Source organism: Haplochromis burtoni, unplaced genomic scaffold, assembly GCF_018398535.1.
Source record: "Haplochromis burtoni strain Fernald_Lab_line unplaced genomic scaffold, NCSU_Asbu1 Contig_3, whole genome shotgun sequence".
Classification (NCBI taxonomy): Eukaryota; Metazoa; Chordata; class Actinopteri; order Cichliformes; family Cichlidae; genus Haplochromis; species Haplochromis burtoni.
This window is the reverse complement of record NW_024582364.1, coordinates 2,663,047-2,678,916: the sequence shown is the minus strand read 5'-3', so window position 1 is coordinate 2,678,916 and position 15,870 is coordinate 2,663,047. Positions and strand designations below refer to the sequence as shown.

At 41.3% G+C, this 15,870-nt stretch overlaps 1 protein-coding gene across 1 annotated transcript in view; it reads left to right on the top strand.

Moving 5' to 3' along the window:
* The first annotated feature begins 5,478 nt into the window (after window positions 1–5,478).
* The window catches only part of cdh2 (cadherin 2, type 1, N-cadherin (neuronal)), a 60,412-nt gene continuing 50,020 nt past the window's right edge, over window positions 5,479–15,870 (top strand). Inside the window, exons 1-2 of the mRNA XM_005912696.3 lie at window positions 5,479–5,830; window positions 7,481–7,589. Of these exons, the coding sequence (XP_005912758.1) occupies window positions 5,771–5,830; window positions 7,481–7,589 (169 nt within the window). The 5' untranslated portion in view covers window positions 5,479–5,770. The remainder of the gene's footprint in view (window positions 5,831–7,480; window positions 7,590–15,870) is intronic.

The following is a 15,870-nucleotide window of genomic DNA, read 5'->3' as shown; positions in this document are numbered from 1 at the left end:
ATTCTGTGAGTCACACTGATGAATCATTCTTTGGTTTAACCGAATATAGTAAAGCTATGACTAAGGAAACACCAGAAACACTGACCCTAAAAACTCTTCACTTCAAAGTCTTTGCTGTGTCCTACTGACCCTTCCTCAGCATCCCAGCGGGTGAAAGGAACAGTCATGAGTCTGTGTGGAGGGCGAGAGTAAAGGCAATATGTCTCATGATCACCTCCTGAGTGAGCCAAATGAGGCACCCTTCGCACTGAGCAACCTGCCACTAACATCTGCTGCTTTGGCTACAAGTGCCTTTCTATGCTATATAATTTGTGTGCTGCTTAATGGTTTGAAGCATTGTCTATGATACAAGGAAAGAACTGAATACAAAAACTACCATTAGTTTAACAAAAAAAATGCATTTTCTTATTGACATCAGTGGATCGTTTTTTATTTGTTTTTGTTTCTTTGGATGGCAGAGAGTTGCACATATTGAAGGCAAACACAAGTCTATCACTGGATGAAATCCAGGCAGAATCACAGAATGAACAACAATGCAATACAACCTTCTCTATATTGCTCATTTTTAGGTGCTTTATTTTTCAGCAATTATCTGTTCCAGATGAAAAGTGCAGCAATATTTTCAAAGTTAATGAAAGAAAAACATCACTTTTGATAACCTGCTGACTGCTAATGAGCTGTAAAGATAGCATTATGCACCAGACAATAATCCTGTTCATACTAATGGGGAAAAAATAAATACTAATATCCACGGGCAAGTGTGTTGGAGTAGGTACTATGACAATTACTGTGAACGAGGATCATATTTTAATCTCATTAGAGCACACTATAATGCATCAAATCAACAATGCTGTCTTCAGTAAAATTCATAATGATCTTAATTTGGTTGTCCCTAAGACGATTGGTTTTATATTAAAAATAAGCATCTTAATTTTCTATGTTTAATCTATAATGATACACTATGATGATGTTTTATATTCACAAACTTTCTTTTTATAATTTGTTCCCCTTGTAATTGTAATGAACACACTGTACCGCTTTAAGCAATCTGACAAACTCCGAGAACAAGCCAGACCTTTGCCACCTTTTTAAGCCTGCAGTAATTATTAACACATTTTTGTTACCAGGCTTCTCCTTCATTTGCATTAAAGCAATCTAATAAATGTGAAAACTAAACTCTCCCAGCTGAAAACATGAAGATAACCAAAAAAAAAAAAAAAAAAAATCAAGCATTTATTGGGATAACCTCTAATCTCATTACCTCTGTGATTACAGGAAAAAAAAAAACTGTCTTATTCCCCAACTGCCTCCAAAATTAAGCTCCTAATAAGAAAGCCCAGTGTGAGGTAGAGGGAGATGCAAGGGGTAGATCAGCAGCAGCACCAGCCTTCGTATAAATCCACTGATGCCCCTGTGCTTAGACAGGCTGTTGGTCCACTCCTAAATCATATGGGCTGGGCTGTCATGGCCAAAGACCTTGTCTTCTTGCAGATCAATAGTGATAAGGGAAAATACATTTTTGAGCTGGAAATACTGAAGACAAAAGAGACAACAGATTTCAGAAAGCTCAGGAGGAATGTTAAAAGAATAAAAAGAAATGTTATGTGTCAATTTGGAAATTGATAGTCTCCCTGCATTAGCTTATCATTTAGGCAATGCAGTGTGGCCATGCAGTCGAGTGCTGTGAGTGTCTGTATATGTATGTGTGTTTTTTTGCAGAAGCCTTACTTTGATCTGTCATATAAGATAACATGGTGATATGACAGCAATATTTATTAAAGCAAACTTTCAAGTTTTGCTCCAAAAGCTCAAGTGACAGAATCACAGACGTGTAAAGGAAACTTGTTAAGCTGCTTTTCTCATTACCATTAGGATGTGCATGGCAGATATTTTATGCCATGTTTGTGGGTTGGGTCTGTGGATAGACTAAGATGTCTCAGCGCCTAATGACAGAACACTCCCATTAGCTTGTACTGTAGGTGACTGTGTGTTCTGTGCTAATGAGCAAATGTAGCACGCTAACACTCTAAGCTGAAATCTGAACAATAAATAATTGGGATAAGTGTCTTTTTGCACACGCGTGTGCCATTACAAATCAATAGCCACACTTTTATTGCATCACTAATTAAAGATGTTTTCTTCTCTCCTTGGGTTGCTCGGGAGTTCAACACAATTTCCCTCAATCAGGCAATCAATCACTATTAGATCTGTGTGGCACACCAGCATGCAGCAGACAGATGTGGCCTCCAGCAAAAAACTGCAATCCATAAATTGGGGCAGACACACACTTGTAAAAGCCCCGTGACTCCGTAGACATTGCCAGAGCTGCTTGCAAAGCAGCATTTTGCCTTTATTTGTCGACAAAGGGGGTGGCACCAAGCTGCTTTACTGACATGTCTTTTCACAAAAAATTACAGAGAGAAAATGCTCAGCAGAAATTTTCGTGCATGTCTCCGTTGCTGTTTGTCACTTTGCAAATAATAAAATATAATCAGATCCTTTCAAGGTTACAAAACTTCAGCCAAGTAACCGTGCAATATTTTCGTCAACATGCCACGCACTATGTGGAGGATGCGAAGCGGAAACTTGCTAAAAATCATTGTAAAAAGCAGGAAAAAAACAGGCATATATCTGTGTACATGCTATACAGAGTTGCAGCTACACCACGTCTCTTTTTGGCTCTATTGTTCAAATGGAATAAAAGACTCAATGAGCTGATTTGGAATGAGAGGAGAATAATCAGAGCAATACGACGGTCCTTAGAGATCCTTTATTGAATGCATAACAATGAAGCTTGATTGAAATTGATAATGGCGTTGAGGTGCTCCTTTCCGCTCACTAATTTGTTCCAAAGCAACCTTTGACATGCATAGGACAATGACAGTGACAATGTAATTAGCCAATTGTTGAAGGAGGTCAAAATATGTGTGTTTTTACCCAAAGGGAATATATTTCAATGCTAAATACTACTATTTGCAAGATACAAAGCTGGGCCCACAAGTGTCATTGAATATTATGATATACAGTAAATTTGGCTTTCGCAAGTAAATGCCTAAGCTCCGCATTACACTATGCGCGAGCAGAGGGTGAACTGTGTCATATTCCTGTATCAACACAAAGTCAGCATGAAGAAGTGCCGCGGATGTGAAAGTGCTGCTGACCTCGTCCATTTTTCTTCCAGTGCGGTCAAGGCCACCGTGCTGCAATACACCACACAACATCCAATTGTGCAGACTAAAAGGTGTGGAATCGAGGGCTCCTCCGGGCCACCGGCCCCCAGACACCTGTGCTTATGAGAGTCAACAGCAGTGTCAGCATCACCACCAACATGCATCATATAGCTGCCTCACACACGCTTGCAAAACAAAGTTATCTGTCTGCACACAGAGTCGCTCAGGCCGGAGAATATATTATCCACGGACTGCAAAGTGACCTTGATGGCAAAAATGTTCTCCTCTACATTTTGAAGCCACGGTAAAACATGTGCTGCACGAAGACTTCTTGGGGGTCTCAGATTGGTATTATGCATCATGCAATGTGATATTGTTTGATTGAATGCACCAAGTCCAAATTGGATTCCCACTAACGCCTCCTCCCGTCCCTGCCTAGACAAGTACTGATGAAAGATAACCGCCTCTGCATTAATCAAAGAGATGGAGCATTTTGATCCCACTCTCAATTAGATTACATAAATGTAACAATTTGTACAAAATGTGATATCAATTATCAGCAGGTCATTCGGTTTGATCTCTTGCCCTATTCTGTCACAGCAAAGAAAGGAAGGGCACGTGAAATGTGGCTGCCTTTGGTAAATAACTGACTTTCCTTAATCGACGAAAGAAAGGGAAACGTGACCACAACAGTTTATCTGTGACAGGTGTGTGTTATATTCATTTTTGATGTGCATTCTTCTTCTTCTTCTGTTTACATTAATGAACGGTTTAATTATTACTTTTAATCATCAGGCGTGTTAATTGATAACAGAAGAGTCAGAGGTGACTTAAGTCCCATTTCTGCAAGAAGGAAGCGCTTAAAAAAACTGAAGAAGCTTCTCGGATGAGAGGTGACGCTTTTCTTTGCAAGCTTTGACTACGATGACCTGGATGACTGAGAACCTTCACAGACACACTTAAAAAAACAAAACTACACATCGTTTGCTTCTCGTATGTGTGTATGTGTGTTGCGTGTAAGAGGAATTTAATGGTGCTTGCTGTTGATTTAGGATTACAACAGACTCTCAGGAGTGGATGGTTTGATTTGTAGGAGTGGAGGCAGCATCACACGCCTACTTGTCTGTACCTGAAACCGCCAATAACTTGGAAAACAATAGATTGCCCAGGAGGGGGTGAACCGAAAGTCAGCCTTTGTTTATTATTTGCAGATGGAATAAGTATTTTTCCCTCTCCCCCATCTACAGAAATAAAATATCTCAGATGCGATCTCTTTCGTGGAGCTATCTCATGATAGTTAATTAGGTGTCAGCAGCACAACCCAGGTGACTTAACCTTCATCAGGCTGTATCACATGAGGAGGCAATTTAAGAGAATTATTCATTGTGTGTTTGAGTGGAACATGAAAAAAATATCTTTGCTTGCAAATTCTAAGCTGAGGAAAGATGAATAGACTGCAGAATTCCAAATTCCAGAACGAGTGAGCCATTTATGAAACAATGAGCTTGTTAGCCTGAGATGGGGTGCTCAGTGTATATGTGTATATGCATGTGCACATGTGTTTGTGTGTGTGTTAGAGAGAGAGAGAGAGAGAGAGAGAGAGAGAGAGAGAGATCAATAAAGGATAACCAAAGCAGATTCACACCCTAATCACCGATAAATGATAATCCTTAGAATGTAACATGCAGCAAACAATATTTATCCCAGGGCTGGTGTGATCTGAATGTCACACCTAATGATCGGTAAAATCTGGGCTGTTTTTCATGCCAGCTGACAGACAGCTAACTGGTTTACTGATGCCCATGACATTCAAAAAGCATTTTCTTTCTCAGAGGAGTCTGGAGCCAATGACCAAAGAGTTTGGCTGGGAAACTATAAGGAAATACCAAAATGTTCCACTAATGTGTGGCAATCATCGCTAAATAACTGTGTGAGTCTTTGGTTTGATACACTACTAAAACTTTTTAATACCTATGTATATGAAAACCATATACTGCGTTTGGAATCAGGACACTAATGTCCAATTAGCAGTTTTGTAATCGTGTATCTTTTCAGGCTGGAAATATAAACCTATAGTTGTTTCTTCTACGTTTGAAAGCATACTTTCATTTGATGCATACTTTAGCTATAAGACAGACAACAAGAACAACAGCAATAAAAATGCCATGTCAATAGTCATTAGACGAGATAGCTAAAGAGAACCCGCTCCTTTCCAATAGTGAAATTGGCTGTGTCACCGGCAGGGAGAGACAGTGAGATGGGCGGTTTATAGACTAGTGGCCGGGGCTTTTTTTTTTTTTTTCGTTTTCGTGTCGGACTGGATGGGAGGGCGCAGCAGCCTCAGTACCAGGCAGTGCTCTTCCCTCCGTCAGCTACGGACTGGATAGATAGAGACAGAGGAGGAGGCTGCTACATGCTGCCGCCGCTCCTGACGCTGCTCCTGCCTTTGTCGTAGAAGGATCTCTCTCTTTTTTTCTCCATCGAGGGCTGTACTTGAGTCAGCGGGATATTCTTTTTTTTTTTTTAATTTTTAAATTTCTTTTTTTCTCTCCCTTTCTTTTCACGGATTCGGAGGGAATTAAGCATTCACGGGCGTCCAAATGTGTTCCTTACACGAGGGCAGCGGTCTGCTTCTGCTGCTGGTCTTGGCAGGACTGCAGGTAATGTAACGTGTAAAGCGGCTTCCAGCAGGAGTTACACCGGACAGTTTCGCCGCTTGTTTTCTTTCGTAGCGACGCTGTTAATGTTGAGTTTGGGGAACCCGGGCACGGTGCTTAGACCCTCCAGCGGCCACTTTACATTGCGTGCAGTTTGATAAAAACAGTACACAAAAATCCGCTGTAAAGTGGCTTTGACTTAAATGGCTTCTTTCTTTCTTTTCTTCTTTTTCAAGAGATGCTGCGTGCGCATTTTAGCCAAAAAACAAAAAAAATAATCATTTGGATTATTTGCAATCATTTTGCAGGCTAATGTGTTCTCAGTTGGGCGATACAGGCCCACGTTAACCTAGTTATGACTTGGTTATATTTAGTTTGGTTTAATATTTATGTAGATTGCTGCAGCGTGTCCCTGTCCCCCCGGGCGAGTTAATTGCATCTGTGGTAGAAAAGAAAAGTCTTTAAGATGAACAATGAGAAGTAGCCGACTACATGTTATTGTGGTAATTTCACCTCAGTGATGGGATAATGATTGTTGTCCAGCCTTAAGGTTGGAACCCCTCTGTGTAATGGGGTGACTTGTGGAAATGTATTTATTTTCATTAGTCAGACACTTTGAGCAACAGGGGAAAAAGCAATCAGGCAGTTAAATGAAAGCTTTTTGGGATCTGAAAAAACTGCAACTGTGATGTATGTTAACATTTGTATCTAGAAATATACATCCCTTATATACCTCCCTTATTCTAACGTGCCAGACTTCCAGCTCTGCTCCTCCTCCTGCTCCCCCAACCCCTCCTCTCTGCCAGCATTTTCCATTTAAATTCCTCTGATTAAGAATGGCAAGTGGCACGGATACTCACAATGCTCTTTTTCAGCGGGGCTCCTCTCGTCTTACATTCTTTTGAGAGTGCACGCAAAGAAACAGGGCCAGGCCTCCCTTCCTAAGAGCTGTTAGTTGGCTACATTTGGGCATGCCTGGAGACCAGAGCATTTTTTCTTAATAAGTATACCCTGCGTGTGTTCTTCACAGTCGCTGTTTTCTTTGTTTGGCGCAAAACTCACTCTTTATGGAAACACAAGTTTCATAAGCTTTGTTTTCTTTCTTTACAACAGCCACATTACTCTCTAAATATCTTGTCCCCCCAACTACAGCTTTCTTCTTGAAATTGGGGGGGGGGGATATAAAAAGGAACATATTGATCAGTCACAACCTCGCAGAGTCTTTAGAAAACGCTGTGGTTTGAGGGTGTTTATTCAGACATTCACACGTAAATGTTTATTCCCTCAACAGTGGATTGTTAGCATTTACTTTTTATTCCCTTGTTCCTGTACTTCAAAGTGAAGAGTGTTTGTCTAGAGTAGTGTGTTGATCAGAGGGGCTGGCCAAGAGTGTTGGCTATTACCCTGTGCCTGGGCCCCTACACAGAGACAAATGGAGCTTGTTCTTGCCTAGCCATGCTTTTTGGCTAATGCTTAACCCTTTTGGCCTCATTATCCTAATTGCGGTCCCTGCTATAAAAACAACAGATGCTTTTGTACAACTGTAGGGACTTCAGAACGTGACCAAGGGGTTTCGGAGGCAACAGGAGTGCATTTCTGAAGGTTGATTTATGACATTGTTGCCCCTTTCCCACCCCCACCCCACTATTACAGATTGCAGCAGAGGGCAGGGGTGCCCCACCATGCAGGCCAGGCTTCTCTGAAGATGTATACAAGGTTGTGGTGCCAGATATCACCGAGAAAGGACAGCCCCTTTTTAACGGTAAGTAGTGAAACATTCCTTGCCCTGTTATGTCTCTCCTTGAGGGTGCGAGTGTGTGCATGCATGCATATCAGTTGAGCGTGCTCACCTACCTCCATGTGGTACAATTCAGGGAGGATCAGAACAAGCCTGACAGATTTAAACAATTAGCTTTAGTGCTGTTGTGTGGTATTGCAAGTCATGTAGTTTGCCTTGTAAACCAGCTTAAATGTGCCTCAGCTTTTTATGGCTCTTTTCTGCTTTGCTTGCATGGTGGTTTTTTTTCTCATCTCAGAGCAAGTTGAAAACCAGGCACATTGTTAGCTGACTGCTGGGCAAACACTGTGGCTACATTAGTATTATTATTATTTTTAGTTTACCTTTTTAGCAACTAATATCTGGTGGATCAAAACTTGTTGAATCCAGTGAAGATGTGACTCCTGTTGCAAAGCGTTGAAACCCAATTACTCACACATTCGAACACTTACACAACGTTAATCAAGCAAATAGTTTAGTTATTAAACATTCCCTGCCTTCCAATGAAGGGATGAATCATTTTCATTATCTTATGCCATTGCATTACAATGTGTTGTCATAATTTATCATCACTTCTGTACAGATTTCAATCAAACTCGTTAAACATTTTGCCTGTTAGTTCAAACACTCAAAAGTTCCTGCTACAATGGTAGTGTTCTCAACTACAGGGTGACACTGCTAAGCCCACTCAATAGCAGTAATAACAGCAATTTAAATATCCTGGGGAATGTTTGTTACAGCAGTAGTCCTTCTTTGCTGAACACAAAAGTGGGTTTTATGTTTTTTCCAGCATATAAACTGGTGCAAACAAGAAAGTAGCAGTTCATTACGTTGCAGCAGGCATGACCAATACTGCTTCTTTGGAGTTTAATATTGGTGAAATGAGGATGCAGCTACTGTGAAATGGTACGCAGGTCTGGAGACGGTAATAAAAGTGGAATATATCACCGTTGTGCCATCAGAAGGGTTAGAGCCTTGAGGTCATTTGGACTAGTAAACATTCTCGATTTCACAGCGCGTACCTAAAACTCGCACGCTGCCGTTGGTGTGAGTCTGTGGGGTGGAGGTGGCGGGGTAGCAGTGCCGAGGGAAGAAAGAAAGGAGCGAGGGAAGAGAGTGCTCCGATGGGTGGGTGCAGCTTTCACTGGGCTTTACCTTGTGCACAAGTTCCTGTTTGATCCAGCAGGTGATGGATTTCCCTCCGTCGGCTCGTGGATGAGCCGTGACTGGGGGTAATCAGGTTCTCTTTTGTTTGCCCCCACACTACCCCCCTTACCTCCTCTATTCTCTGCCCTCCCCTCCCCCAGACACATTGCTGCTCTGTGGAGATTTCCTTGACAGAGTGGGGCACTCCTGTGTCATTGTAATGCAGCAGAGCTCAGCAGCGTGGGATGATGTTAATGAAACTGCATTCTCTAATGAAAATCTCCTGTGGCATGTTTTGAAAGACAAAGCCCCCACAGTGTGAAGAGTATTCCCAAAGTTTTACAACGTTGCTTTCACCATGCTGGTGTAGAATATTGCTTTTCACTAGCAAGCTTTTATTTTTTTAACTAATGCTTTTTTAGCCACGCTGAGCAGGCTGACGCTTTATGTTTCCTCGCATTTCATTAACGTCGTCAATTGTGAGCCTGGAGGTTTTAAATAACGAATCGGAAAGACAATGGCTGAATTGTGGAGTAGCTGATTAACCAATGAAGGTTCATTTCAGTATGCAAAGTTTTCTCTTTAAGTTGTTGGTGAAGGGTCACCAGATGTCTGATGGTTTGATTAGTTTATTTGAAAGAGGATCTTCTGGAGTGGCCCATGTAATACTATCAGTGCATTGCGTCTGGTGTCAGTAACATGAGTCCTTTGATCATATGATTTTGCATTTGACCCCAGATGCATTAGACACCTCGGAGGTGAGTCGTCTGACATCTTTGTCCCATCTAATTGCAGCGTCGTCTTTGCCATTGAATGACAATACACATCCCGAGGCCTGTAAGACCTGGAAATGGTGGCGGCTCACATGGAAACTGCTGACATTGTATGCGCTAATTTAAAGACATCCTGTGGATTTAATGATAGGAACTGTGGCCAGCCAGTTAACAATGTGTATTTAGTAGTAAGCGTTAATCAGGTTTGTGTAAAGCAGACCTTAACTGTTTGCTAACCGCGTGAAAGCCCATTGATTTTCATTAGATTGGTAACAATTAATTGCATCAAAGTAACATGGCGGAGCAACACACAGAAAAGTCAGGGAGTACAACTATTCTTTTATGAGGATTCCTCTACAATGAGCCATTCAAGGGAGGCTGTGCTCATTGTTTGTAGATGCCAAACCACATCAGGCATGGGCAGTTGGGCGCTATGTCTCCACTGGGCTGGATATGACCTTGCTTTTAGGCCGGAATATTTGCTTTGGCCTGATACTACCGAAGAGAAATGACCAAACATAGTTGTTTATTATCAGACCATCACACATGTGAAGGCAGTGCTTCCCCCTTATCTAGTTTAGTTGTTTGACAAAGTGACTTTACTAAATTGCATTTAATTTCAGGTAGGCTGCGGCTGCGGGTGGTTTGCTCCTGGGTTTCTAATGGAATCCTTGCGGCTTTGGAGAGCTGACACACATTGTGCCGTTTTTTTCTAGATGAAGCCTTTAAAGCAGGGTTGCAAAGCGAGTTTGTTGAAGCATTATTCAGCAGAGGTTTCCCTCCCTAAAAACTGGGTTAATGAAAAGCCCAAAAGCTTAATTGAGTTTAATACACTCTCTTATGCTGCTGTTCTGCTATCCCCACCCCCTCCCAACCTTCTATGCTGCTTTCATTTTTCTTTCCTCCACCCCTGAGCCCCGAGTTTCACTTATTTTCTTGACAATTATGGGAGCTCTGGTGATGAAAAAGAAGAATGTTTATAGTCAGCTTTGGCCTTGGTTCAAGTGCTTTAAATGTGCTGGTGTCAAGAGGGCCCAGTTGGCTGGCTGGCTCCACGCATGACTTGGAGGATGGATTTACAGTTGACCGGTTTAATAAAGGGATTGAAAAAAGCAGCATCAATATCAGCGAGTAGAATACATCAGGAAAATGTTTCCAGGCTAAATATATCTCAGAATTTGTAGTAAATGTATTATTTTGACTAAATGCACCTCTTTGCTATGTTTGCAAACCTTTTAGACAAACCGATTTTACTCTTTTGGCAGAAGAACAAATCTGTTTGGAAATTCTAAAATTCTGAACCAGATAAAACCAGTATGTTGTTTTTCTGTCTCTCTGCTCTGTGTTAACTTTCTAATACAGCCGGGGCCACTCATATGTGTTCAAGGGGCCCCAGTGTTTGGTGAGACATGACCCTGCTCGACCTGCTCTGTAAACTGGACCTAGTGCTCAGCAACACACTCAACCTTTCTGCCTAGCCTCAAATTGGGAATGAGGTTGTCGGGGGTTTCCTGATGAAGTATAGATAAATGGAATACCAGCCAAAAAGGTCCTGACCCATCACCGGGGGAGGCCGCAAATGCATAGCACTTCTACCTTATGTTATTCTGACCCGCAGAGATGATCATTCATCACTTAGAGACACAAACGCAAATTTAAAACCTAGGGTTTTTGAGACGTATGCAGGTTTCTAAGCATTTGCCCTCCAACAGCATGATGGACAGTAGGTAACTATTATGGTTTTTGTTGAGTGGACCGAGAGTTGTATGGATCTGCCTTAGGAAAAATCTATAGAGCTCTTTTGTTTGTTGAAATATTTACTGATAACTCCGAAAAACAGGAGAAACAGGATATTTACTGAGCTGTTGAGATCTCTGTTTTTGGGATGTGTGAGATGGATATATTTTTTGAAACTCTGTGGCAGCACTTGGCATTTTAATCTCAAAAAATGACTTTATTGATATTCAAATTCATTTTCGAGACGGGAGCCATAGGCACAGAGTAACTACCATGCAGTATGGAAAAATTAGGAGCACTACGAGGAGACGCTCGTCCTTTATATTATATTTTCTTTGTATTTCATGTATATTCTTTGTCGCTGCGGAACAACGGGACCATGGCCATCTTTCTCTTTTTACCTCCCTTCATTTTTTTAAGCTAAGGCAGCACTTTCACTATAACTTTGTTCAAAAGAGCAGTCCGCTGCCCCTGCCTCCCTCTTTTTTTTTTTTTCCCTCAAAGTGAATCAATGAATTCAGGGTCTTTGTTTGCTGAGATCAATATGTTGTAATGAAGGCTGCGCTCCAATTCCCAGCTAAAGAATCACTGTCGGGTTCGGGTTGAATTTGTTTTATTCTTTATTGTTATCAGCCTGCATACATTTGCTTTCATCTGACTTCACTCTACCTTTTCTTTCCTGGGAGCAGCGTGGCCTAGATAACCACCACATATTGTGACGACAGATTGAATCTTGGCAGCAAATGGTTTTGGAGAGTAACCTCTTGTAAGTTGCCGGCAATATAACAAGGAAACAGAGTGACTGGAGTGCCATTGGTAATAACATCGCAGTCATTTGTCAGAACATTATAGCTCCATTGCAATCCTAAGGCTATACTGTAACAGTGAAATACTAGTAATGTTAGCGTATGAAAGCAAATACACCTATTTGTAGCTAAATTGTGTGCGCTTTCTGAGCCTGCTGTGCGGCATGATTTTATAGGATGCATTTTATTGGTGTCTGAACTTAGGTGAAGTTTTCTCCGAATCAAAGCTAGTATCAAATTAATGCTCCATATTTGGAGGCAAATGAGCAGACACTGGCTTGAAGCCTCTTATCGCCTCAGTTCATGTCCCTCTTATCAGTTACAGGCCCTGCCCTCTACAATGGGCACCTAACAGCATACCACTGACACTTGGAAGTAGTTAAGTTGCCCTTCTGTCATGCCTGTGTGTGTGCGTAGGAAGTTCGACCTTGGCATATAATTAGCTTGTTCTGCCCAGAGAGGTCTCGGTGGAGGTGGAGGTGACGAAGTATAATGGTGACTGAAGTTTCTATAACCAGCTAGGTTTAAAGGCTCTGTTAACATAAGATTTGACAGAAAATCGGCTGTCAGGCCGTGCTATATAATTTTGACTGTGACTGGTGTGTCGTAAATGGTCCTTTGCCTCTCGCATAGTGTACACGTGGAACTCCATTTGCCAAATCACAATTTTAATGTCTGTTTTCAAAGCGCAGTGATTGAAGATGGATTTGAGAAGCAGGGATTTCACAATAGAATTCCTTCACGAGATCATATGAAGGCTATGGGAGTTTATGAGTTTTTATCTTGCCACGTTTGCAGTTACTAGTGACATGAAAAAGATCTGGAACATTCCTAGTTATTGTGATTATGAATGCCTGGTGCACTGCTTCTGATATGTTTTATTTAATGTGAAGAACACCCAGAACGTGCAATAGATGACCCCGCCGTGTAATGAGGCCATGTATAAATAGCTGTATTGACCTGACTTTCTGCATATATGTCTCTATATAACTGGGCTAGTATTATTTTTCACAAGTGAAATGCTAGAACCAGTGTGAAAAAAAAAGAAAATGCCAGCTTGCACCTAGAAGACAATACATCATCACTTTGGAGTGAATTGTTTTCTTTTCTAGGGTCTGATTTGTGGATTTCAGCGTCATTTTTCTTCTGTGGGAGAGCCTTTTTTTGGCTGGTAGAGCAAACAACTCCACGTCTCTTTCACAGATTCTGTCTCTACAGAGAAAGCGCTCTTTGTAGTGTTTCTCCAGCTGTTTATTGTGCAATAACCCTGTTCGATTTTGCCCACAGTTTCTGTCTGTACTGTGCTTGTTTTTCTCATTATGTTAAGCTACATGAGTGCACGGAGGACTCTGTCCTCACGTTTACGCTGGCAGGCATGTGAAAGGAAGCCCCTCCCACTCCCCCCGCTGCTTCTCACTCTTGTTAAATCTTTTGTTCGTAAAGCGTTACATTTAACTCCAGCCTTTTTTGCTTTCCACCAGAAAAGTAGGCATTCACTTACTGCTCAGGTGTAAAAGTCGTCGGCATTACCTGTCTTGCATAGCTACGAACGACAGACAGCGGGCAGACAATGCAGTCTTTGAGCGCAGGGTCAAACCAGGAAGCTAATACTCGAATGAATATATTAATGAGATAGTTTGTGCAAAATAAAGACTGAACAAGCCTTGTCTTTAGCCTTTTTTATGTATGCAAGTGACACACATATCTCACATATTTCAAGCCTCAAAATCAAGAGACTACAAGAATTGGCTTTGTATTATTCCTCTGACAAAAGCAAACAAGTGAAATTTGAAGCATGGATAGATTAATTGACCCACATACTGTCTTTGTGTTCACAAAGGCCCAGTATCCTGCTTAGGAAGAGGCCAGTCCAACTATTGTGTTCTGCTGCAAGCTGAAATTTCAATGCACCAGCATTTTTCTGGACACTAGCCTCTTATGACTTGCTAGGTTGTATCTTGTGACATTCTCCATGTTTGATCCAGTCCTCACCTCCACCACTCGCCTGTTTTCCCTTCCCCCTCTGCGTCATGATGAGTGCTTTAAGATGGAGGAACTCCCCAGGCTCTATATAATGATTGATGTGCCTTAATTGGGTAATGCAAGGACAGTACTGTAGCATTTAGTCCTTTTACTTTGTTTGTTTCTTTCTTTCTTGGTTGCAGTGACCTTGGTTGAATACATATGCAAACTAGGTCCTAAAGCTTTCAGTGTAATATTGATTTGGACTGGCGATTGTAAATATTTCTTTACATTCTCTCCCCACAAACTGTTGGCTCATCATATGTAGCCCACAGTATTACTCGTCTCAAGTGATCTACTGTTACCAGGCCTTGCTGACACCAGTGTCTGCCAACCCCAGGGATATTATGATTGACCTACAGCAATTTCTTGCCTCCATTTGAGCATGCACTATAGCAGTAAGCAACATATCACTTTGCGGCCTGTGTTGTCTAAGTTTATATTAGCTGTGTCGATATTTACTAAGACATTAAAGATCTCGGAGAATGTCACCGTTTTCCCCCCCAGTTGCACTGCCTCCTCAGCAGAACAGGGTCTGCAAGGGTAATGTTTTTGGGTTTTTTTCTAATTGGTTATGCAAACTGCAGGTCTGATAGTTCAAAGCATGTTTAACCAAGATATATGGTGCTTAGGTACGTAAGAACAAAGAACAGGCATGTTTGAATCTGATTTCGATTGGTTTCGCTCTTGTTATGAATGTACCTTTTCTGACATTTGTGTGTTTCCTTGCTTTTGTCCTTCCTATTCTTTATGAATTGAACAGCATTTGCTAGAAACCGTAAGCTAGCTATACAGTCAAGTAGCTACATTAGCAAAGCTTTGCTAGAAGTGGCTGTAAGATTTCTGAGATATAAATGTTACCACAAAACTTACTTATACTTTCATATGAGATCTTAGCTAGCAGTGGTGTGGTTTGCACAGAAGAAAACTTGAACAAGGGAAGCTATATAACTCCTTGTTACAATGCAATGCCAAACTCTTTGGATGCTGCGTGATTGGAGCTGGTTTCCTCCCACAACAGGACACTGACCCAAAGCAGAGCTTCAAACTTTGCAAAAACTAAAGTTTTAACAAAAGAAGCAGTCAGTTGTACATTGCCTGTAACAATGGCAGATCTCAAATGAATATTAATGAGATATGTTTTTGCAAATGTGCAAAATAACGAACAGAGCAAGCCCTGTCTTTAGCCTTTTTATGTATGCAAGTCACACACACAGGTCACACATATTTTAACCCAGATTTGAACCCCATTTTAAGCAGAGTGCACGAACTGGCATTATGTATATTTTTTTCACAACACAAGTGAGATTTGAAGCAGAGGTATGTTAAATCAGCTTTTAAGAATCTATCCATCCCCAGTCGGACTTGGGGATGGATGTTTAACAAGATTCAGATGAAATGTGTCTAAACAGGCAGAATTTGCAAGTCTTGCAAGCCTTTGACTTCTGCATTATTCTTCAAGATATTCAAATATTAAAAGCAAAAATATATTTTAGGTGAAACCTAAAACTTCTATTCAGCTACCCTAAAAACAACAACAGCATTGTGATGTCAATTATAGGGCATATTACACATGTCTGCCTATTCTCACCTGTCAAAGCAGCTCAGGTATTGCCACTATTTTAATGGCCACTTTCTTCCAAGTACTGGGCCATGCTTAGTGTCCCGAGTTCTTCCGTACTTGTTCATTTTCTGTATGGCTTTATATCATTTTATCCTGGGCAGATAGAATCTGCCTGTGTCAGAGAGCTGGCAGCAGCTGCCCATTAGATCTGCATGAGC